We start from the raw sequence: 20,554 nt of genomic DNA, 5'->3' as shown, positions 1-20,554 counted from the left end.
ACCCCCGAACGTTCTGTGTGCCTGTGTGACACACGACTAGATGTGGGTGCCACGCAGGGTGCCACGGGGCACGGGGCATACGGGAAACCCGAGTAAACGCGTTGATACAGCTGTGAAGGGCTGTGGGGTGTCCAACTCGGCGCACGTCGCAATGGTCGCTAATCGTCCTTAATCTGCACTTGCGACCTGGCCCCGGCCCCACACATACACTCATACACACATACACATATTGCTGTGCTGTGCGAAACTAGTGCAAACGCAGACCAACACCCCTGCGCAACACAAGCAACCCGCGCCTCATGCGTCTGGGCTATGTCCTTAAGCAGGGTGTGCGATGGGACAGGGTTATGGCAGGTTGGTGAAGTCCCGTAGGGTGCAGCTGACTCCCGGACCCCAGCAGATAGCAAACAATTTGCAACAGCAGTGCTTGTATGAGCGCGCGGCTGGTCGAACGCCGGAGTTACCGTACCGACAAGTTGCTGGCTGGCTGGAAGTTTGCTGACGCGCATTCCTCACGCTCCGGGCGCCCGGCCAAGCGACAGCACCAGACATACACACCGCAACACCACATTCGCAAAGCAGAGTCGCAGCGCACCCAACCCGTGACCCAAGAGCGCACCTGCAGGCAGGGCGCACCTGCAGGCAGGTGACCAGCGTCCACGCACGGATTTCCTTCAGCAGGGTGTGCAACTTGCAACCACACGCCCGTGACACCCGCCTCAGTCGCATGCATGTATCTAATCGCAGCCATATGGTGTCATGACACCATGCCCATCGCCTTACATGGCACGAAGGAAAACCTTGGGGAAGCGCGGGGCCGGAGGGGGGAAGGGGAGCCGCATTGAGCTCGTGTGAAGGTCGACCCCCAAATCCCCAATCCCTAGATGTTGGCCCGCACATATATCCTTGCACTGGTTATGCTAAAAGCACTCGAATACATAGATGATATTGCAAACTCGGCCTTGAGTAACTTCCCAACTCTGGTTTGCTCACTCTCATACCGAGACTTGCCTCAAATGGCTTTCACTGTCTAGTAACAAATCATTCAACATGACCAGTAAATCCACACTAACCTGCGGGAACTCAGGCGGAATGTGTTCCACTGGACGTCGCTCGGCGCCAACCAAACCGCAATGCTGGATATTGCTTTGGTTAATTGTTCATTGTACATATGCATGGTATTGCTGCGCGGCGACTGACTCAGGGACCGGCGTGGGGGTTCGGCACTCTGACATTCCAACGAGGTGCGTCTCCTAAGCCGCCTGAGGCAGGGCCATGTTCAAATAATAGTGAATAGCTTCATAATCTTGCAACTTAAGGGTCGTCTGTGGGTTGAAACTAGTCGTGAATCCAGATGGGAGCTGGTCCAACACGCGGACACCGTCACACTCTGCTTCGGCTTATCTATGAGAGCTTGAAATGTATTTGGTAGTACCAGGATACCAAGCCGACCCCATACTACCTAACATGTCAAGCGCATTCGTGTTTAGCAGCGAAAACGCTGGCTCTTTGGGTACGGTCGTTCACATAATAGAACCAAACGCCCTATCGCTTCACTCCTTGTTGACATCGCAGGGGGTCGAAAGACCAGGAACATGAACATTTCGTGGGCGGACAGAAAGTGGCGATCACACGCGACACGGTATGTCCTTTAGGCGTGTGATAATATGCAAAATTCATGCAGAGAATAGAAGCGAAAACGACTCTGACTGTTGTTGGTGTACCAAACTCAAGCCCCCACCGGCGCCATGTCACCACACGTCCTTGAACACTTTTAACCGCCCGTGCAGCGCGTGGGAGCGACCCGCCTTCTCCAGCAAATGGGCCAACCGAGCCCTGCGCCACCGAGCCCCTCGCCTCCATCGCCGCGGCCTCCCAGCCCTGCCCCTTCACCCCGTCCGCCTAGCCCGCGGCCGCCCAGCCCGCGGCCGCCTAGCCCATCACCGCCCAGCCCGGCGCCGCCTGTCCCGCCTGCGCCTCCCAGCCCAGCTCCTAGCCCTGCGCCGCCGAGCCCCTCGCCTCCATCGCCACGGCCTCCCAGCCCTGCCCCTTCACCCCTTCCGCCTAGCCCGCGGCCGCCCAGCCCGCGGCCGCCTAGCCCATCGCCGCCCAGCCCGGCGCCGCCTGTCCCGCCTGCGCCTCCCAGCCCAGCTCCTAGCCCTGCGCCGCCCAGCCCCTCGCCTCCATCGCCGCGGCCTCCCAGCCCTGCCCCTTCACCCCTTCCGCCTAGCCCGCGGCCGCCCAGCCCGCGGCCGCCTAGCCCATCGCCGCCCAGCCCGGCGCCGCCTGTCCCGCCTGCGCCGCCCAGCCCAGCTCCTAGTCCCGCGCCGCCCAGCCCCTCGCCTCCATCGCCACGGCCTCCCAGCCCTGCCCCTTCACCCCGTCCGCCTAGCCCGCGGCCGCCTAGCCCATCGCCGCCCAGCCCGGCGCCGCCTGTCCCGCCTGCGCCTCCCAGCCCAGCTCCTAGCCCTGCGCCGCCGAGCCCCTTGCCTCCATCGCCGCGGCCTCCCAGCCCTGCCCCTTCACCCCGTCCGCCTAGCCCGCGGCCGCCCAGCCCGCGGCCGCCTAGCCCATCGCCGCCCAGCCCGGCGCCGCCTGTCCCGCCTGCGCCGCCCAGCCCAGCTCCTAGTCCCGCGCCGCCCAGCCCCTCGCCTCCATCCCCGCGGCCTCCTAGCCCTGCCCCTTCACCCTTTCCGCCTAGCCCGCGGCCGCCTAGCCCATCGCCGCCCAGCCCGGCGCCGCCTGTCCCGCCTGCGCCTCCCAGCCCAGCTCCCAGCCCTGCGCCGCCCAGCCCCTCGCCTCCATCGCCGCGGCCTCCCAGCCCTGCCCCTTCACCCCGTCCGCCTAGCCCGCGGCCGCCAAGCCCGCGGCCGCCTAGCCCGCGGCCGCCTAGCCCATCGCCGCCCAGCCCGGCGCCGCCTGTCCCGCCTGCGCCTCCCAGCCCAGCTCCTAGCCCCGCGCCGCCCAGCCCCTCGCCTCCATCGCCGCGGCCTCCCAGCCCCTCGCCTCCATCGCCGCGGCCTCCCAGCCCCTCGCCTCCATCGCCACGGCCTCCCAGCCCTGCCCCTTCACCCCGTCCGCCTAGCCCGCGGCCGCCCAGCCCACGGCCGCCTAGCCCATCGCCGCCCAGCCCGGCGCCGCCTGTCCCGCCTGCGCCTCCTAGCCCAGCACCTAGCCCTGCGCCGCCGAGCCCCTCGCCTCCATCGCCACGGCCTCCCAGCCCTGCCCCTTCACCCCTTCCGCCTAGCCCGCGGCCGCCTAGCCCATCGCCGCCCAGCCCGGCGCCGCCTGTCCCGCCTGCGCCTCCTAGCCCAGCTCCTAGCCCCGCGCCGCCCAGCCCCTCGCCTCCATCGCCGCGGCCGCCCAGCCCTGCCCCTTCACCCCGTCCGCCTAGCCCGCGGCCGCCTAGCCCGCGGCCGCCTAGCCCAGCGCCGCCCAGCCCAGCGCCGCCTGTCCCGCCTGCGCCTCCCAGCCCAGCTCCTAGCCCTGCGCCGCCCAGCCCCTTGCCTCCATCGCCGCGGCCTCCCAGCCCTGCCCCTTCACCCCGTCCGCCTAGCCCGCGGCCGCCCAGCCCGCGGCCGCCTAGCCCATCGCCGCCCAGCCCGGCGCCGCCTGTCCCGCCTGCGCCTCCCAGCCCAGCTCCTAGTCCCGCGCCGCCCAGCCCCTCGCCTCCATCCCCGCGGCCTCCTAGCCCTGCCCCTTCACCCCTTCCGCCTAGCCCGCGGCCGCCTAGCCCATCGCCGCCCAGCCCGGCGCCGCCTGTCCCGCCTGCGCCTCCCAGCCCAGCTCCTAGCCCCGCGCCGCCCAGCCCCTCGCCTCCATCGCCGCGGCCGCCCAGCCCTGCCCCTTCACCCCTTCCGCCTAGCCCCCGTCCGCCTAGCCCGCGGCCGCCCAGCCCGCGGCCGCCTAGCCCGGCGCCGCCCAGCCCAGCGCCGCCCACACCATTTGTGCAAGGGGCAGTACCTTTCAAGATCAGTGCCGATTGGGCACCTATACGAGGTCAGGATTTTGCAGGGTTGAGCCTGCGTTGGTAAAATGTCAACTGTGTTTTCAGACATCTTGCATAACAACGCGATAACTCGATGATTGTAGGCACGGATGGCCTACCACCGGCTGGGACCTTCACCAACGTATCTGGTGAGTTGATGGTTTCACAACAAGTACAGATCTTCATTCATGTTGATGTACTCTTTATGGGCACATTTGTGCAAAGGATTGACATGCTGTGTTACACATCTTTTCCCGCTTGTGTGCGATGTGTTAGGTTGCCCGGACCCTCGTGAGGCTTTGCAGTACCACAACCAAGTCCGTGCGAAACACCAGGCGCCTCCCCTAACATGGAGCCAGGACATCGCATCCCAAGCACAGGTATGAACGCGGGCGGTGGTTATGGCTTGCGCACTGATTACTGTGCTGAACATGGCTTAATAGTCCGAGCTGGCGTTATCCTCGCCAGCAAATGTCATGTTCACACTGCTGCACTTTATGTCCTTCAGGCCTGGGCTGAAATGCTGGCAAAGAACAACTCGTGCGGCCTCTACCATTCATCGATTGGAGAGAACCTGGCAGCGAGCTGGGGTTCAGCAAGCAACGTCGCCAACTGCACCCGCGCGTCGGTGTGGTGGTACGGCGAGGTATGTTGTACAGGTGCACAGGTCGGGGCGGCTTACGTTAGGTGTGTGGGGCGGGGGGGCTGCTGGGTGTGAAAGCACAAGCAATTAAATGTTACCAGCGTGTTGTAGCTGCGACCGCCGATAGCCGACAGCCGACAGCCGAGGTCCGAGATCCCATTCATACGCGATCGTCTTCTGGCCTACGATACCGTCATGCCACTCGCGCATCCGCTGTCCTCTGCTGTCATTACGGTGCCTTGCAGGAGCCTCAGTATGATTACAGCAACCCCGGCAATCCCAAAAACGCCAGCGACGTCATTGGTCACTTCACGGTGCGCACGGACGAAGCGGGGAACGCGGGTTTCCCTTGTCCTTGACCCTTGACCCATGCCACACGTGTGTGCCGTTGTTTCGTCTGCGGATGATGGTGGTTGTATGTGTGTGCGGACAGGCCATGGTGTGGCGCAACCTCACACGCGTCGGCTGCGGTGCGGCTGTGGCCACCCACCCACAGTATGGGTACTGCTGGGTCGTGGCCTGCCAATATCGGGTGAGCCAGCATGTATGGCGGCGGGCGGGCGCGTGGCGGGCAGGGCTTGGCCTGCGCATGCTAAGGATGCTGCCCGCGTCATACGGCTTATGCTGCCCAAACTGGCTGGGCTCTTTGGTTAATGGACCTTCATTGAACAGCCCGGCGTTGCCGTGCGCAGGCAAGCATGAACATCTATGGCTACTATGGGCGGAACGTTTTACCGCCAATAGCCTCCTCGGGCCCAGGTGAGGCTCATCCGTGGAATGCAGTAGGACACACATACAGCTAGCTGGGCAGCTTCTGCAAACATTGTGATACTCTGGCCCGAAGTGAAGTTTTACGGGGCCCTTTCCAACGTGCCTATTTTTCGGTGCAGCCAACTGCACGGCTCCTGGCACCGGCTGGTGTAACACCACCGCTGGGGCGGTGCAGAGCGTCGTGGACTGCGACGGCGACGGCGGGCTGGACGTCGCGTGTCGTGAGCCCGGCACCACCCGGCGCGGCGTGGTGCTGTCCACCCGCAGCTGCCGCAACGACACCGGCAGCTGTGAGTTTGGTTAGCCGCGCCTCCGCCCATGTGCACCATCTGCCTGCGACAAAAGTCGCGACTCATGTGCCAAATGAAGCTAGCTGTATGTCTTGGGTTCTTGCTGGATTGCGAAGGCCACTTGACGTCCTTCATACCCTGCCCTGACACGCTGCTGCGCTGCCGCACTGCATGCCCTGTGCAGACATGAATCCCGACCTGGGCACCATGGCCTGGCCCAGCGCCTCGCCCGTCTTCTGCCCGGCTGTATTTGGTGAGCAAGCAACAGGGCCGCCGTGCTGCAACAAAACCACAAGGGCACAGTAACGACCATGGGAGTGGCGGCTGACCACCCGTTGCGCGATCGCGACTTCCCATGGCGAAGCGCCCGCTCGACTTCAATCGTTCAGTGCTCGGCGGTTGACTGCATGTCGGTCCCTCACCTACTTCACCTGGCTCCACTAATCTGCCGATATGCTCCTGCCGCCTCCCGAAAAGGCTACGATCTGGACCTTGTGACGGCCTGGGCCTACGGCGGCGGTGCCTACGAGGTGTGGCGCGGCAACGCCTCTCTGACGAGCAGGGGCGTAAGCTGGGGCGGCAACAACGTGGACGACACGGCCGTCAACAACGAGGCGATCACGTGGTCGTCGGGCTCATCGCCCGACCCCACCCAGTACCACGTGTGCGTGCGCTGGTATGCGGCCGTCCGGTACTTCCTGTTGAATGTGAGGCGCGGGTGGCCAGGTGGCCGGGTGGCCGGGCGGCTGCTGCTGGATGCGGGGACGGGACTGGGAGTAGTAACTGTACGGTTTGGGCGGTTGCTGATCGACATGTAGGATTGGGCCATGTGCGATGTCGCACGCAGTGCATCAGACAAAGGGTGATTAGGAGCAGCACGTCGTGCTTTGCTCGACGTCTTGCAGCCCCGCGCGCGTCATATTGCGTTGTCCTCCCACCTGACACTACTGCAGGTTACTCTGACAATCATGCGCAACAACCAGACTGCCGCCACATTCACCAGCGCTGTGGACACCTCAACCTTCCATTCCGCCACTTGCAAGCCCGGAGCTAACGGCTTCCTTGGGACATACGACATTGCCTACTCGGTGTTTTATACTCCTAACGGCACCATGATCGGATACTTGCCGCCCAGCCCCGCGCCGCCCAGCCCCGCGCCTCCTAGGCCGCCTGCACCACCATCGCCTCCGCCTGCGCCTCCCAGCCCACCTCCTAGCCCTGCGCCACCCAGCCCCTCGCCTCCGTCACCGCGGCCTCCCAGCCCTCCTCCCTCACCCCGTCCGCCCAGCCCGCGGCCGCCTAGCCCATCGCCGCCCATCCCGGCGCCGCCTAGCCCGCCTGCCCCACCCAGCCCCCCGGTGCCGCCGCCGGTGCCTCCCAGCCCGCCGCCATCTCCCCGCCCTCCGTTGCCGCAGCCCCCGGCCCCGAGCCCGCCCATTCCCACATTCACGCCAGGCTTCAACCTCCGCTTCAGGCTCATGTGGTCGCAGCCGGACACAGGTGAGCAGCCTACGGCGTTGCTTGCCTTGCCTGCCACGGATTCAGCTGATCAAGGGCATGTCAGCCGTTGCTTTGCTTGGCCCCTGTATGAGGTGTGCCCCATATGACGTGGCATGCATGCCCTGCCCAACTGGCCCAACCGCAGGTATCAACACCACCGTTCTGGACAATGACATCTACGTGCTCTGGTACGCCGGCAGCGTCCTGAACGTCGCTAGCTACTTCAGCAACTCCACTAAGGGCACATACTTTGGAGACAACGTGGGGCTCAAAGTCAACGAGGAGACCGTGTACTGGCCGCCCGGCACGATGCCCGATGTGGCTGAGGTGAGGCGCATTGCAAGCTACCAAGCCCGTGGATTCGGGGCGCGAGCTATCCAACACTCAGCACCAATCTGCCACAGTGCGGCAGCAGGATAAGAAAACGTGCCCGACGTGCAAGGCATGGGCGGGGTCGGCATAGGTGTGGAGGCAATGCGAATGCCTTCGTTTGCCGGCATCCCTTGTTGGTTAAGAAGACCTATGTGCGTGTGGTCTTTGCCCCCATACCTGCGGCTCCACCTCCCTCCAACCCTGTCTCCCCCCATGCCAGTACTCGGTGTGCCTGCGCCCCTACGTGACGCGCTATCTGGAGCTGGATGTGCGCCTGGAGGTCTTTGTCAACAGCTCGGTAGGTCGGCTTTGTGATCATGTCCATCAAACATAAGAGCAAAAAGGATGTCCGGCATCTCGATGTCACGCCGTGCTAGTGTAGCAGGGCACAGCACAACGTTGTTTTCGTGCCCTGCGCCCTGGTTGCCCATTCGGAATGAACGCCCCGGCCATGTCTCTGCCATTAACAGCCTTACTTCATTTGCATCTGCGCACCCTCGCCGGTTTGTGTGATCAGACGGTTCCAACGGCCGTCATCTCCACGCGCTTGGACACGGGGAGGTATGGCTTCATCGGAGAGGTCGAGTCTTGCTCTTCAACCACTCCGGGCTTCATGGGCCGGTTCAACTACACCGGCGCCAACATTGTACAGACAGCAGCGCCGGCGGCGCCGCCTAACCCACCCACGACCTCGCTGCGTATCCGCAGTCGCTGGGACGTGAAGAACCCAGGTCAGTGCGGTAGGGCCCGGGGCCCGGGCCTTCTGCGAGGGTTGCAGGAACTAAGGCGGCTGAGTGTCGGTGGCCAGCGCAGGCTTGCATGCGCGGTCTGACATTGTGCAGCCCACTGTTTGCAAGTCCTACACACGCTATGCAGCTACCGCCCGTGGGTTGGGATGTCTCAACCCTGTTTGCAGCGCTTGTGCTGACGCGTGCTGCTGCTGCTCACTTGGTGCACATGCAGGCACCTCCAACGTCGGATCTAGCAGTACGGATTTGGACATGGTTGTGCAGGTGGGTGCCACAGAGCTGTGGGCGTTCTACAGCTGTTTACATGCATGCCCCTGATATAAGCACCCCTCACATTACAGCACCTGTGGGGTGTCGGGTGTGGGGATGTCATGAATGAACTAGCAAACTCCGACCCTGCCTCCGAGTTCTGGGACTTGGTGATGGTTCTCACTAACTCCCCCCTCGCTGTGTCCCATAGTTCTTTGGGGAATGGTGAGACCACACAGACACACACACACACACATACATGTGCTCTCTCACGCCCACATACAGTGGACAAACGGGACAACCACCTACTTTGTCAGCAATAACAAAGCGAACAGTGGCGGAGCCTCTTACGTGTACGACGGTACGTGCGGGGTATTACCACGGTACTGCCGTAGGCAGTGCACATGTGGCTAGAACACTTCTGCAAGGAAGCCACCATGGCTCGGCAAGCCGCAGCTCACTGCCCCCGCTTTGCTCCTCTTCCATTGCAACTGCAGGAGGCTACTCGTTCCGGGTTGAGGACATGCAGTGGGCCGATGGCACGCCTCCTGCACCCTCCACGGTGCGCCATTGCGTGGCGTGTGTGTGCTGCGTGCCATTACTATACCACATAATCGCGTGCCCCTTCCCCGGTCACGTCCCTACACCAAGAAGCCCCCGCCGCAACGCCTCCATCTTCGGCACTCCCGACCTCCATCCCGAGCAGTATTGCATTACAAAGCATCCCTACAACCCTGCCCGTCTCCGGCTCGCAGGTGATCAATGTCTGTCTCGCCTTCTACAACCCGAACGGCACGGCGCCATTCTCAGTAAATGCGGCGGTGGCGGTGGCGCTGAACGGAGAAGCGCTCACGACGCGGTTTTGGAAGGAGCTGTTCTCCACTGGGCTCCGGTCCGTGGCGGGCAGCTGGACCTCATGCACCTCCACCTCGCCGGGGTGCGTGACGCCGCTGCACGCGTGTGTCGCGTGTTGAGAAACTGGTGCTCCTAGGAGCAGTGCATGTGTATGTGAAGGTCTGGTGCACAAGGTGCCGTTGAAGGATGCGAGCTTGATGTGTGGCCCATTTGGCCGCCCGCGTTGCATATAAAACGGGCCCGCCATGCAACGCTTGCTTGCGTCTGTCTTGTGCACCCCTGGCACTACCCACGCATGGCTGGTGGCGCACTTTCCTAGCGCCTCACCACCTCCATGCTATCCATGCTGCTGCCCCCGCCCTCGCCACAGGTTCATTGGCTCCTACACCTACACTCCGCCGGTGACTGTATCCAGCATGAGTGCAGATGGAGACGGGGCGCTGCTGATGTCGGACGGCCTCCTCGACGGCACGGATGCCACCCTTTACGACACGAGCGCTGGCGATCCGTTCTGGAGCGGTCTTGGGCCAAGCGGGTTGGGCGGGTCACAGGTCAGCAAACAGCTGGACACTGGGGCCGCTCCCAGCAGTGGCTACAGCGCCACCAAACTGCAGACCATTTCGCAGCTTGAGGGAAAGGCAGGGGCCGCCGCTAGGCAGGTGGACTCGCCTGCGGCCTCACAGCCAGAGCAAGACCTGCCGCTCCTGCCGTCTCCCGACGGCGGGGCCGGAGGTGCTCCCGGCGCTGCACCGGCAGCAGGGGCCTTGACCACTGCCGCCACCACCACCACCACCACCGGCAGCAGTGGCAGTGGCAGTGAAGCTGGCGGTGCAGCAGACACAGCAGGCGTACTGCCTTCTGCCGTAGCCGTGAGCACCAGCAGCAATGGCAACCCAGGTGTCCCGGTGGCGACGGTGGTGGCCGCGGCGGTGGGGGGTGTCGTGGGTGCGGCCGTGTTGACAGTGTCTGTCATGGCGCTGGTGCGCTGGCGCCGTGGGGCAGTGCGAGAACACACCCGTGTGGTGCCCCTTGGGGTAGCTTAACTGATGTGAGCATCAGCCATTCGTAACTGTTTCATATGCCATCTACTCATTTGTGACGGATTACGTTCATGTTCAGTACTGGGCAATCAAGTGAGTACCTCGTGCAATACTTGCATCTCCCTTTCATGTCTGCGCTGCAAACGCGCAGTAGAGTACCATGCACATGGTGTTTGCGGCTCGGGCTTGAGCAGTAAGGCATCATGATCGGCTTCATGCAGATTACGCGTTGATTGACGTGCGTTCAGTGCTGCCAAACCTCGCAAGCACATCACGCTTAATGCATCTACATCGGTTTAACTTGCGTTGGTCACGAGAGTGACCTACAGCCTAAGCGCACACGAGCTAGTGAGGGGCCTGCTGCCTCAAACCACGAGCTAGTAAGAGAACGTGCAGGCGCCGGAAAGGGCGCTGTAGCAGGATGCGGTGCTGTACATACGGTATGCGAGATGTGGTGAGGCAACGTCTGCCGGCTATGCCCGGTTATGTCGGTTAACGAGGGGCGACTGAGTCGCTAGGCCCCTTCCATTCTTTTGTCGCTGTAGTGTGTATGCGCGTCGGGCAGCGTCGCAACTTGAGGTACAAGCGGCAGGTGGCCTGGAGACCTGGAGTTGTAATCGGGCACTTTGGTGGCTGATGCGGAAATAGACGGTACAGGACGGTAGGAAGGCTCGCCAGGCTTGCCGACGCGAACCAGACACTATTGGAGGCAACACGCGGCTGGTAGGGCTTAGAGAGGCTTTCTCTCATGAAGGTTGCTTGGCGGTCCCTCAGATCGGCCAATGTCTGCAGCGTGTGTCAGAGCTCCTTTCTTGTTTGGCCATGTCACGACGGGGAAGATTAGTTGGCTGCCCCAGGGCATTTCATCTTTCAGCCTCTCCGGTTGGGGGTTTCCCCACAGGTTTTGACGGATTACCCGGCCCCCACGCCACGCCCCACGCCCCCCCTCCCAATGTTCTGGCTCCGTTTGGAGGCCGCAAATCTACCATACTTTTAAACCCTGAGTCGTGTGTCCCCGATGCCCCTAGACTCCTAGAGACACTGGGTCCGCCGGCCTGCATCTCTGAAGAGTGAAGGCCGTTCAAAGGGGGGTAGAAAGCTCAGGATCTTAGACCAAAACTACGCACGTACTTTTACTTTTGTCAGGGGTTGTCCGTGGGGGTGGTCTGGTGAGGAAGTTCTGGGCCGCCAGAGTTGGGGGGTCGGTCGTCGTCCCTGGGGTCCGCCGGGTTTCGGGAGCCCATCTTGGCGGGTTTCGGGAAGCGCCCCACAAGCAGAACTAGAGGCCGAACGCAGCACCACGAGGCTTATATATGCATCTTATGCCGTGACACACACAAACAAAGCGCGGGAGGGCTGATTTGCGCGTCCTGGCGTGGACATAGCGGCACATGTCCCCAAATTTGACGCCTGCGCACTGACACGACGGGGCTCTCAGGCGCTGGTGCACATGGTTCCATGTTGCACAAGGCTGCCGATGCACGCTGTCCATACATCACCTGGCAGAGAGGTGAACGCGGGGAGGGCTGGGTCGAGGGAATTTCCTTGGGTAGAATCCCTTGTTTTACCAAAGTCTCAGAACAAGACCGCTGATGGCACAGCGTGTTGGTGCTCGTCAAGAGCGCACCACTTTGGTATTCTATGGAGGGTTTTGACGCCCTGAACGACACGATTTTGTCCGCGGGGGTTTCGGTCGTCCCCTCAGGGGGGGGCCCGGGGGATTTCGGTGCATAGGGTCCAGCACTTTGTTTCCTACCCCCTGGGCCGTTTGCCCGTTCCTGCAATCCTGCCCTTCGGCACTCTGTCAGAACCGAGCGTATCCTGCTGTGCCAGTGTGCCTCTGTTGAACTATTACGTGGTAATCTAGTGCTGACCAACACAGCCTGCCCTCGCCAGCGGACAGTGCATTCTGTGTTTCGCTACACCCAATCGTGAGTGACACGCGTTCGTGGGCACTTGCCTTTGCACATGAGACAGGGCTCCTATCTTAATGTCTCCAGACATTAATTGGCCATTTTGGCCGTTTCCTAGACATTCCTCCCGGGGGCTAATGTCTGGGGCGAGACTTTGTTGGCCCGGGTTTGGGGCGGGTTTTGTCTCAATTCCTATGGAGAAGCCCCCAAACCGCCATGTGCCCAGACAAAAGACGGCGGCCACCCGGCCGTTTTTGTCTGGAGCTAGACATTACCCCCAAAACAAGATACGACCCCTGCATGAGAGTTCCATACTACCCACATGAGAGCTCGATACATCTCGGCATCGCCGACGACGCCACGCACCGGAACCTACCGGGCTTCATCCTCACAGGCTGGCAGGTTCCCCAGCCGCATCTCGCATCACCACGTTTTGAATCGCCGCAATGGGCTGGGGCACCTTGACAGTTTTTGGGGCACCTTGACAGTTCTTCCAGCATGGCCCAGATCACAAAACACACACGCTACACAGCCGTCGAAATGCAGGATCACTGTGTCGCAATCGTCCCATCCATCACACCTGGACAAACAAGGAGGTGGCTGCCTTTGGGAGGCAGGAAAAGGGCTGAGCCCGTGGGCTGAGCCCTCCCCTCCCGGGTCGTTATCAACCCAGCCACCTTGACGCGGGCGCCTACTAAGCACACGCAAATTGCACACGCCTCTCTGTTGGGGGCCTTTGGCATCCCCGCAAATCCGGACGTGGCCGGTTGGGTGGGGTGCACAGTCCGTGCTAACCCGCAGCTAACAAACTAGTCACGTCACTCGCCGCCAATCGACACGTGCACCCTCAGCCCCACGCCCTGCTAGCGCCGTTCAGGCTCTCAGCCCGGCCCCGCCGCCGCCGGCGGCCATGGCGGCCGCTGCAGCTTGGTCGGCCGCTCGAAGCCCATCAGCTTCAGCAGGAGGAGCACACGGATCACGTTGGCGGCGGAGGCGTCGCGGTTCTGTGGATGGGGAACGGGGAGGAAGAAGAGAGCGCACATGAGCTGTCCCAACCGTCAACCTGTCAATCAATCCGTCCCCAGTGTCCAGCCGTCCCCGCACATGCACGGTCCTCACCCAGGTCGTCAAGCAGTCGTTGCAGACTTTGACCGACCAGGGCCGCTGCCCCTCCTTCAGCCCCCCAAGCCGCTTGATGGCCATCTCCTGACACCCGCAGCTGTAGCACATTTACCACGTACAGAAGTCATACTGCGCAAAGCGATGGCTTGCTTTTCGGGCAACCTCGCGAAAGTCAATTGTCCATGGACGTGCGAAGGCACTTCTCGCTCCGCCCGAATTTTCCCCACCGCCTATTTACATGCAATAGGCAATAACAAATTACACACAGGCAAAAATCATCCTACCACACAACGTGCCATGTTATGCTCGCCAGCAAAGACTGCTAACCAGACACCCGCAGGCCCTCAACCTGCGCACTGGCACCGCTTCTTGGGCGGCACCGCGCCGTCCACCTCCACGTGGCCTAGCTCGCCCCCTCCGCTACGCACATGCACGCCGCCAATGCTGGGCCCAGGGCCGCTGCCGCCTATTGCTATCAATAGGCTTTACCAAATACTGCTTGTTCCCATCCACCGCACCAAGAAAACGTCACAATGCAGCCTGTCGCTGGGCGTACAAGGTGTTTCAGGTGGCTCCACCGGCCGGCAGTTGGGTGCACACGTACCCGCCTACACCGCAGTGCTGCCTTTCAAGCCGCAATGTCAAACACCAAAACACGCGTCAAGCGTAGCTTGTTCTTGGCAGTCAAGCGCGTGCCCCCGTCCGTCACCGCAAATGCTGTCAGATTCCCTCGCCTCCAGACCGACCCATTTCACTCTCTGCCCAGTCAGCTCTTGGCGCGGCCACCACTTTCTCCGCATACTCCATGGGGACCGCAGTCAACACTGACAGGCACCAGTACTGGAAACGTCGGAGTGGCAGCAACTACCCCAGTGACTGACAACTCTCAGGCCGCCGCGCCATGCAGTTTACTTTGGCGCAGAGGAACAATCGACAGTGCTTCTGCGTTGCCCAGGAAACCCGGTCAGGGGAACCTGGTTGCATACAATAAACGGCCGACCCCGGTAAGTTCCAGTCGCCCACCGTGGATGAATTTGCACTTTCAATGCAAGGTGTGCTCTCTGTCCTGTGCACACTGCCCCACTCGCATCTACATGCGTGTGTTCACTTTAGCTGCAACGTGCAAACGCCAACCTGCACGCGCTGAACGCATACAACGCGTACAGCACCGATCAACAACACCGCAGCTAACAATGTAAAACGCGATGAAATACGGTACTACTAAAGCTCAGATTTTCAGTGGTCACGCTCTGATGCAAAAACTGCAAGACACTCTGTCGGAAATGCAGTCGCGCCGCAGTGGTCACTGCTGCAGTGCGCTGTTCATGCCCTGTGTTAACCTCAGCTCACCCTCAGGCCATCCGAGCCGCATCCGCAATTCGCGTTCCGTGCGCCAAAACCCGCCGTGGTGAAGCGCCTGCGTGGCACCTGCACCTGGCCCTAATTAACCACCCGTCCCTGAGCACCAACAGCCCCTCGCTCGCATCCCCAGCCCGTGTCATCGGCCCGTGACATCACCCAAACAGCTTGTTGAGCTCCTCGATGAGTCGCAACCGGTGGCCCATGACTGCGATGCCGAACTCAGTGCGCAACGTCTCGTGCAGGAAGCGCATGTCGGAGCCCATGCGGTACAGCCCGCTCAGCGCCACGCCGTCCATGTTGTGCTCCCGGAAGGTGCCCACGTAGTCCGAGCACTTGATGCGCTTCAGCCACTCCTCCACCTGGGCCGCGGGGGCAGGGGTAGGGCGCGTGAGGACAGGAAGGCCGTGTTAACCAGCCGCCGATGTGGTGCTGGCCGTTTGCGCACTTGGTTGCGGGCGATCACGAGTGACTGGGCAGGTGGCAACGGGGCAGGCGGCATTAGCCGGCTTCAATGGCAAGCTTCTACCCATTAGGTGCAGTAGGGGGTCAGAGGGACGCGGGCACGCAGGCGCACCTCGTACACATTCCAGCCCTCCGCGCGGTCCGAGGCAGTGGCCACGGACATGGACGCGCTGCGCTGCGCCGCCTCCTTTACAGTCACGTTGACCCTGCAAGCGCGAGCCACAGAGCAGCTTTCAAGCGCAGGTTCATGCGCCAGTGAACATCACACATTAGCAACAACTCATAAGGATCTCCATCGCAACCCATCAGGTGGCGTCCGCTAAGTGACCAGCCCGTAGACCCTAACAATGTGGCATCTCATGCTGCGTAATCCCGCACCTGCCCGCGTCGCCAAGCTCCTTTATGAGGCCACCCATCTTGGAGGCGATATGACGCGGATCGCTCATGTTGAAGTACAGCCGTGTGCCCATCAGCGCGCCCAGCCAGCCCGTGGGCTTGTAGTCCGCCTCCATGAGCACCGGCACGATCTTCTTGCGCTGCTGGAAGGCGTACTCCGCCTCCGTGCGGCAGGCCTGGCTCTCCTTGTAGCGCTTGGACACGCACACCAGCACCGCCGCGCTGTCCTCCACCGCCTTGGCCATCGCCTCCAGCGTGGAGCCTAGATAGGGCACACAGGTGGCCGAGGCGTTCCGAGGGGTTTAGGGATGGGCGCTGTGACAGCTGGGCGCACGCATAGCATGCTTGGCAGGAGGCTGGCACTATGCCAAGAGCTGAAGGCAGTCCATTCCCTGGGGTTGTAGTCAAGACCAACAGAAGCCGCCCCAGGCCAGCCGCCCTGCGCCACCCTCCCTCACCGCTCATTTTGTCAATGTCCATCCACGTCTGGTAGCCCGCCTTCTGCAGCTCGCTCTTTATGAGCATCACGCTCTGTTGGCAGCCCCACTCGTAGCTCAGCATCACGTGCTGCGTCTGGTTCTCCTCGTCCGTGCCCGCCACCAGCCGGCCGCCGCCCTCCTGCAGGCTGCGAACGTCCTGCTCAAGGCCTGCGCAAGCACACGATGCAGTACACAGGACCGGTACACCACCCGTTAGCGATGCACATGCGCATACACGTACACGTAGCGCGCCTGGCCGTCTACCAAAACGCGCACAACCAATGCACGCCGATTACTGGTTTGGCTAGCGGACCCAAGGAGGCTGGCGCATGCGAACGGCCATCCCTGGGCTCCACCCTGCCCCAAGCACCCACCAAGCGTCCACAGCGCGCCCTTGGCCACCTCCCGCGTCTTGGGCGACTCGGACGAAGACAGGAGGGTGCGGATAGAGTCCACCAGGCCGGGTGTGTTGATGATGACGGCCTTGCTGCGCTCGTTGAAGGCAAGGTTCCAGAGGGCAGACAGCGCGAAGCGGTGTGCCGTCTCCTGGTTGTGATGCTTGCCCATCACCACCTCCGCTAGGATGTCCACGCCACCCTGCGCCGTCACGTGTAAGGGGGTACGGGAGAGGCACGGTGAGAACATGCAGGAGAACAGCAGAGTGTCAGCGCACTGGCTGGAGAGATAGGGTATGCGTTTGCCATGTTGGCGCAGCCCGCATACGTCGTGCGCAACCCGCCGCATGCGCTTTCCCCCGGAGCAGCCTGACAGGCCCCTGCTGCATCGCACCTTGCTGGTGATCATCTCCTTGTTCTTGTCATTGACGCTGAGCGAGGCCAGGCCCTGGCACAGCTTCCACACCGTCCAGAAGATGCCGTACTTCATGCCGCCCTGGCATGCCGAGTCCAGCACGCCCAGCATCTCCCCAACCTGCCATGTCCAGCACCCGCGAAACACATTTAGAGCTCACATCCCGTTCGCAAACCCGCGCCCAGCGCCAACATCAGCCCTGATCCCCTTTAAACGGTGACGCCCTCGCCTTTGCTGGCCATCGCGTGGTCCCCAGCGTCCATGCCAGCACCCCAGTTCGCTCGATACAGCGCTGCCGCCTCCACCACTTTCCCCCTGCGCGACACACGCTGCCTTACCAGGTCCTCATCCAGCTGCAGCCGCGGGTTGCCCTCCTCGTGCCCCACCAGGCACGCCACCGCCACCGCCGCGTTGATGCGCGACGCCGGGTCCTGTGCACGGACAAGAGCCCCGAACGGTTACAGCGTGGTTGATGTCCAGAGCTATCGATGCAGCCCGGGGGTGATGGCGGAGCTGGTGCATGCGGCGGCCATGCAGAATTCATTCCTTTTCACCGACCACCCGTCAATCCAATCCCGCTCCACGCACCACCTCCCCGCGCCGCCCAGCTACCCTAGGGCACGCACGGCCTGAGGCAACCCACCGTAGAGCTGCGCATGATGTCAACCAGCGGGTCCACCGCCCCCGCCTGTATGAGCACCGCGTGGTTGCGCTGGTTGTGCGCAAGGTTGCGCAGCACCGCCGCGGCGCGCGTCTGCAGCGTGGCCGCGCGCGAGCCCGTCTCCACCGACATCTGCGACACCTGCGTGTTTGCGTGGAAGTACGGGGTCGGGAGGGTGTGGTACTGATTGCACTTGGAGGGAACGTGGGCATGAGGAATGCGTGCAGCAATCGTGCTGCTGGTGGGTCTCCGACTCCCAAACAGATCACCGACTGGAGCTGGAGCGGTGCTGGTCACCCACCCGTAGATGACATGTGTGCACATGCCGCATGTCGTGCTCACCTCTGTCCGGCACAGCATCACCAGCTTCGGTACGAGGCCGGCACGCATCATGGGCGCGTGTGACGAGTCCGCGAAGGCCGCCAGCGCGGTCAAAAGGAAGCACATGGAGCATTGCAGGTCCACACTGTAGATAGAGGCGTGATATCGAACGGTCAGTAGGCTGTGGTGAGGTGTTGGGTAAAGTGGCTAGTCAAGGAACCACAGCGCAGCACAGACCTGCTGTCGTTGAGGGTGTTGGCGATCAGGTCCACTGCGGAGGGGCACAGGAGGGCACAAGCACGTGGTTTCCAGACGACAGCGTGACCAAAGCTTCGGTCGCTTTCCCGTGTCTGCTATTCCACATAAGCTTCAAAGCCCTCGCAACCGCCCTGCAAAGAGCGCTTCGACGGTGACATTCGGTGCGACATGCGCGATGCAGGTCTGGCGACGCTCACCTACGCCCTTCTCCACCAGCTGCTGGCACACAACTGTGTTGCGGTAGGACAGAATCTGAAGCGCCTCGAACGCCTCCGCATAGCCCCGCCGCGCCAGGGCAGTGAGAGGGGCGAGCGCGCCGCTGTTCACCACGTTTGTCTGCAGCGACTTCACGCCTGGTAGCTTGCTATTTACTGCATGCGCAACCGTCGCGCGGACAGCGTCAGTCGCGGCCACCGCTTGTTGCAGAAGCTCCACATTTTCTGTCCCGTCTGGCCCCAAGAAGCGAGCGAGGGTCAACAGGTGTTGCTCCACATTTATGCTGACGTTGGGAGCATCTGCTATCACCCTGACCCGAACAGAGCGCTGCGGGGACGCAGCAAAGCCGGATGCAGGAGCAGGGGGGCCCGAGCTCAACGAAGCCTGCGGCTGGTGTACTTGGCGGCCAGTGCAATGCCTATAGCCCCTAGGTAGGCTAGCTAGTGGATGCCTGTCCTTAGGGACCACGCTGCGGCGGGTCCCCGATAGGCTTTGGTGCCCAACGGGCATTTTTTTTATGGAATTACTGTTTGTGTTGCTTTCGACTATGTGTGTGTTATCGCATATTAATATAATACAACGGGTCCCGACAGCAAGAGGGCTTTACCTTGTGCGCATTGCGCATCCATTTCCCCCTGGTCGTCGGACCCTTGCAAAACTTTGTCTTGCTTTGCTATTCAAAGCGCCCTTCTAAAGTCGCAGCGCCACAAATCGATACGAAACCGGAGTAATGGAGTGACTCAGGCACCTGCTCAGCTAAGGAAGCTGGTCCAGGGTGCGTGTTGTTAGTAAACTCAGTAGCGGTCTCAGAAACTTGCCGGGCTGCGGTGGGTAGCGCTGTAGCAACTTTAGCGGGGCACTGAGCAGGGCAGAGCCATCCTGACTGTATCAACGTACGCCAACTCAGTTGGTTCATGCCTAGACTACTGCTTTCACTGCCCCTGTTGCCAGCGCGGTGGATCCATTATAGATGCCCGAGTGCCGCCCTGCCAGTCCGCCAGTAGTGGCAGGCACTGCATGTTGCAGCACGGCGCCGCACACATGTCTTGCCGCAGCGGGGCGCTATCAACGCGCTGTTCAGTGAGAAGTGCGGGTTGGCGCACAGCTTGTGCCCTAACGCCGGCGCAGTGCCCATCCTTCTACCATCGCTCCTGCTGCTGCCGCTGCCCTCACCACCGCCAGCACACCCACCACCGCCGCAGCCGCCGTGGCTGCCTCTGCAGCCATCAGTTGATGCAGCCCCGCCTGTACCCTGCCTGGAGACAGCAGCCAGGGGTAATGCGGCCGCACGGCTCCCCGCCACCCCGCCACCCCGCCAACCTGTCTATTGTTGCCATAGCATGCAACGCCGGTGGCCCTCCCGTGTGCCCACGGTGCTTGGTGCCGCAGCTGCTGGAGGTCGCGGCGCGCGCGAACGCGGAGTTGTTGTGGGCGCTCTGGGCGAAACCCTTCTAGTGTGCTGACCTAATTTGGCGGCGTGTTAGTGCGTGTGTGCTCGTGCGCTGGCTCCCGTGTGACAGCTAGTCTGCTTTGTTGTGGAGGTCGGTTCGCTGCTGCTTATGTGCCCCGGATTGCGGAAGGCCCGTGCCCCGGTTTGCTGCGGGCTGGTGCGTGTGTGACTGCGCGTGATCGTGCGCCTGCGGTGGTTCCCGTGTAGTCGCTGGCCTGTTTTGTTGCTGGGCCAGAACGCGCGGCCACTTGCATCGGCGTGCGTGCGTGGCGGTCGGGTAACCGCTGCCTTTGTTCCCTGGCCTGCTTGAGACCCGGGGCCCGGTTTGCACTGTGTTGGTGCGGGGCTGCCTGCGGGACTGCCCTGTGTTGGTGCGGGACTGCCCAGGGGCATGTCCAGTATGACTGCAGCAGACACGGCACAGTGCTCGAGCAGCGGCCCTGCCGATGTCCACAGTGCATACGGTACGCAACTCTGAGCAAACCGTCGCGAAGCAGGTGTCCCCTGCCACCACGCCGCCTCCGGCCGCGCGCTGCACGCCTCACCACCAACGGAGGCATGAAGTGGATCTCGGGTGTGGTTGATGAATTCTGCACGGCTTCGCTGGCTCAGGCCCTAGGGGCACAGGGCATCGGCGTACGGGGCGT

At 62.3% G+C, this 20,554-nt stretch overlaps 3 protein-coding genes across 4 annotated transcripts; 2 read left to right on the top strand and 1 right to left on the bottom strand.

Moving 5' to 3' along the window:
• The first annotated feature begins 941 nt into the window (after window positions 1–941).
• On the top strand, window positions 942–11,457 carry CHLRE_01g049200v5 (uncharacterized protein). The gene is made up of 22 exons (XM_043058935.1): window positions 942–1,244; window positions 1,576–1,642; window positions 1,791–2,188; window positions 3,782–3,999; window positions 4,093–4,137; window positions 4,265–4,368; window positions 4,497–4,634; window positions 4,877–4,945; window positions 5,065–5,163; window positions 5,324–5,390; window positions 5,522–5,692; window positions 5,877–5,945; window positions 6,170–6,399; window positions 6,646–7,192; window positions 7,338–7,519; window positions 7,785–7,862; window positions 8,082–8,295; window positions 8,528–8,577; window positions 8,848–8,923; window positions 9,060–9,124; window positions 9,318–9,499; window positions 9,788–11,457. The coding sequence occupies exons 3-22, from the start codon at window positions 1,821–1,823 to the stop codon at window positions 10,458–10,460; spliced, it is 3,645 nt and encodes a 1,214-aa protein (XP_042928849.1). The 5' UTR covers window positions 942–1,244; window positions 1,576–1,642; window positions 1,791–1,820; the 3' UTR covers window positions 10,461–11,457.
• A 1,232-nt stretch (window positions 11,458–12,689) lies between these two features.
• On the bottom strand, window positions 12,690–19,301 carry CHLRE_01g049132v5 (uncharacterized protein). 2 transcript variants are annotated; one of them, XM_001689701.2, is made up of 11 exons: window positions 18,439–19,301; window positions 18,221–18,254; window positions 18,005–18,128; window positions 17,645–17,803; window positions 17,340–17,432; window positions 16,981–17,121; window positions 16,566–16,788; window positions 16,171–16,359; window positions 15,695–15,974; window positions 15,429–15,522; window positions 12,690–15,213 (listed from the first exon to the last, which is right to left on the bottom strand). In XM_001689701.2, exons 1-11 carry the CDS (start codon window positions 18,965–18,967, stop codon window positions 15,007–15,009), a joined length of 2,073 nt encoding a protein of 690 aa, XP_001689753.2. In that variant the 5' UTR covers window positions 18,968–19,301; the 3' UTR covers window positions 12,690–15,006. The 2 variants fall into 2 exon arrangements, with proteins under 2 accessions (XP_001689753.2, XP_042928847.1); XM_043058934.1 differs by having other exon boundaries at window positions 18,439–18,996.
• CHLRE_01g049117v5 (uncharacterized protein) lies at window positions 19,102–20,397 on the top strand. The gene is made up of 2 exons (XM_043058933.1): window positions 19,102–19,284; window positions 19,681–20,397. Exon 2 carries the CDS (start codon window positions 19,691–19,693, stop codon window positions 19,910–19,912), a length of 222 nt encoding a protein of 73 aa, XP_042928848.1. The 5' UTR covers window positions 19,102–19,284; window positions 19,681–19,690; the 3' UTR covers window positions 19,913–20,397.
• The last annotated feature ends 157 nt before the right edge of the window (window positions 20,398–20,554 follow it).

This window comes from Chlamydomonas reinhardtii, chromosome 1 (assembly GCF_000002595.2).
Source record: "Chlamydomonas reinhardtii strain CC-503 cw92 mt+ chromosome 1, whole genome shotgun sequence".
Classification (NCBI taxonomy): Eukaryota; Viridiplantae; Chlorophyta; class Chlorophyceae; order Chlamydomonadales; family Chlamydomonadaceae; genus Chlamydomonas; species Chlamydomonas reinhardtii.
The sequence above is the reverse complement of the archived record's forward strand: the minus strand, read 5'-3'. Positions and strand labels throughout refer to the sequence as shown.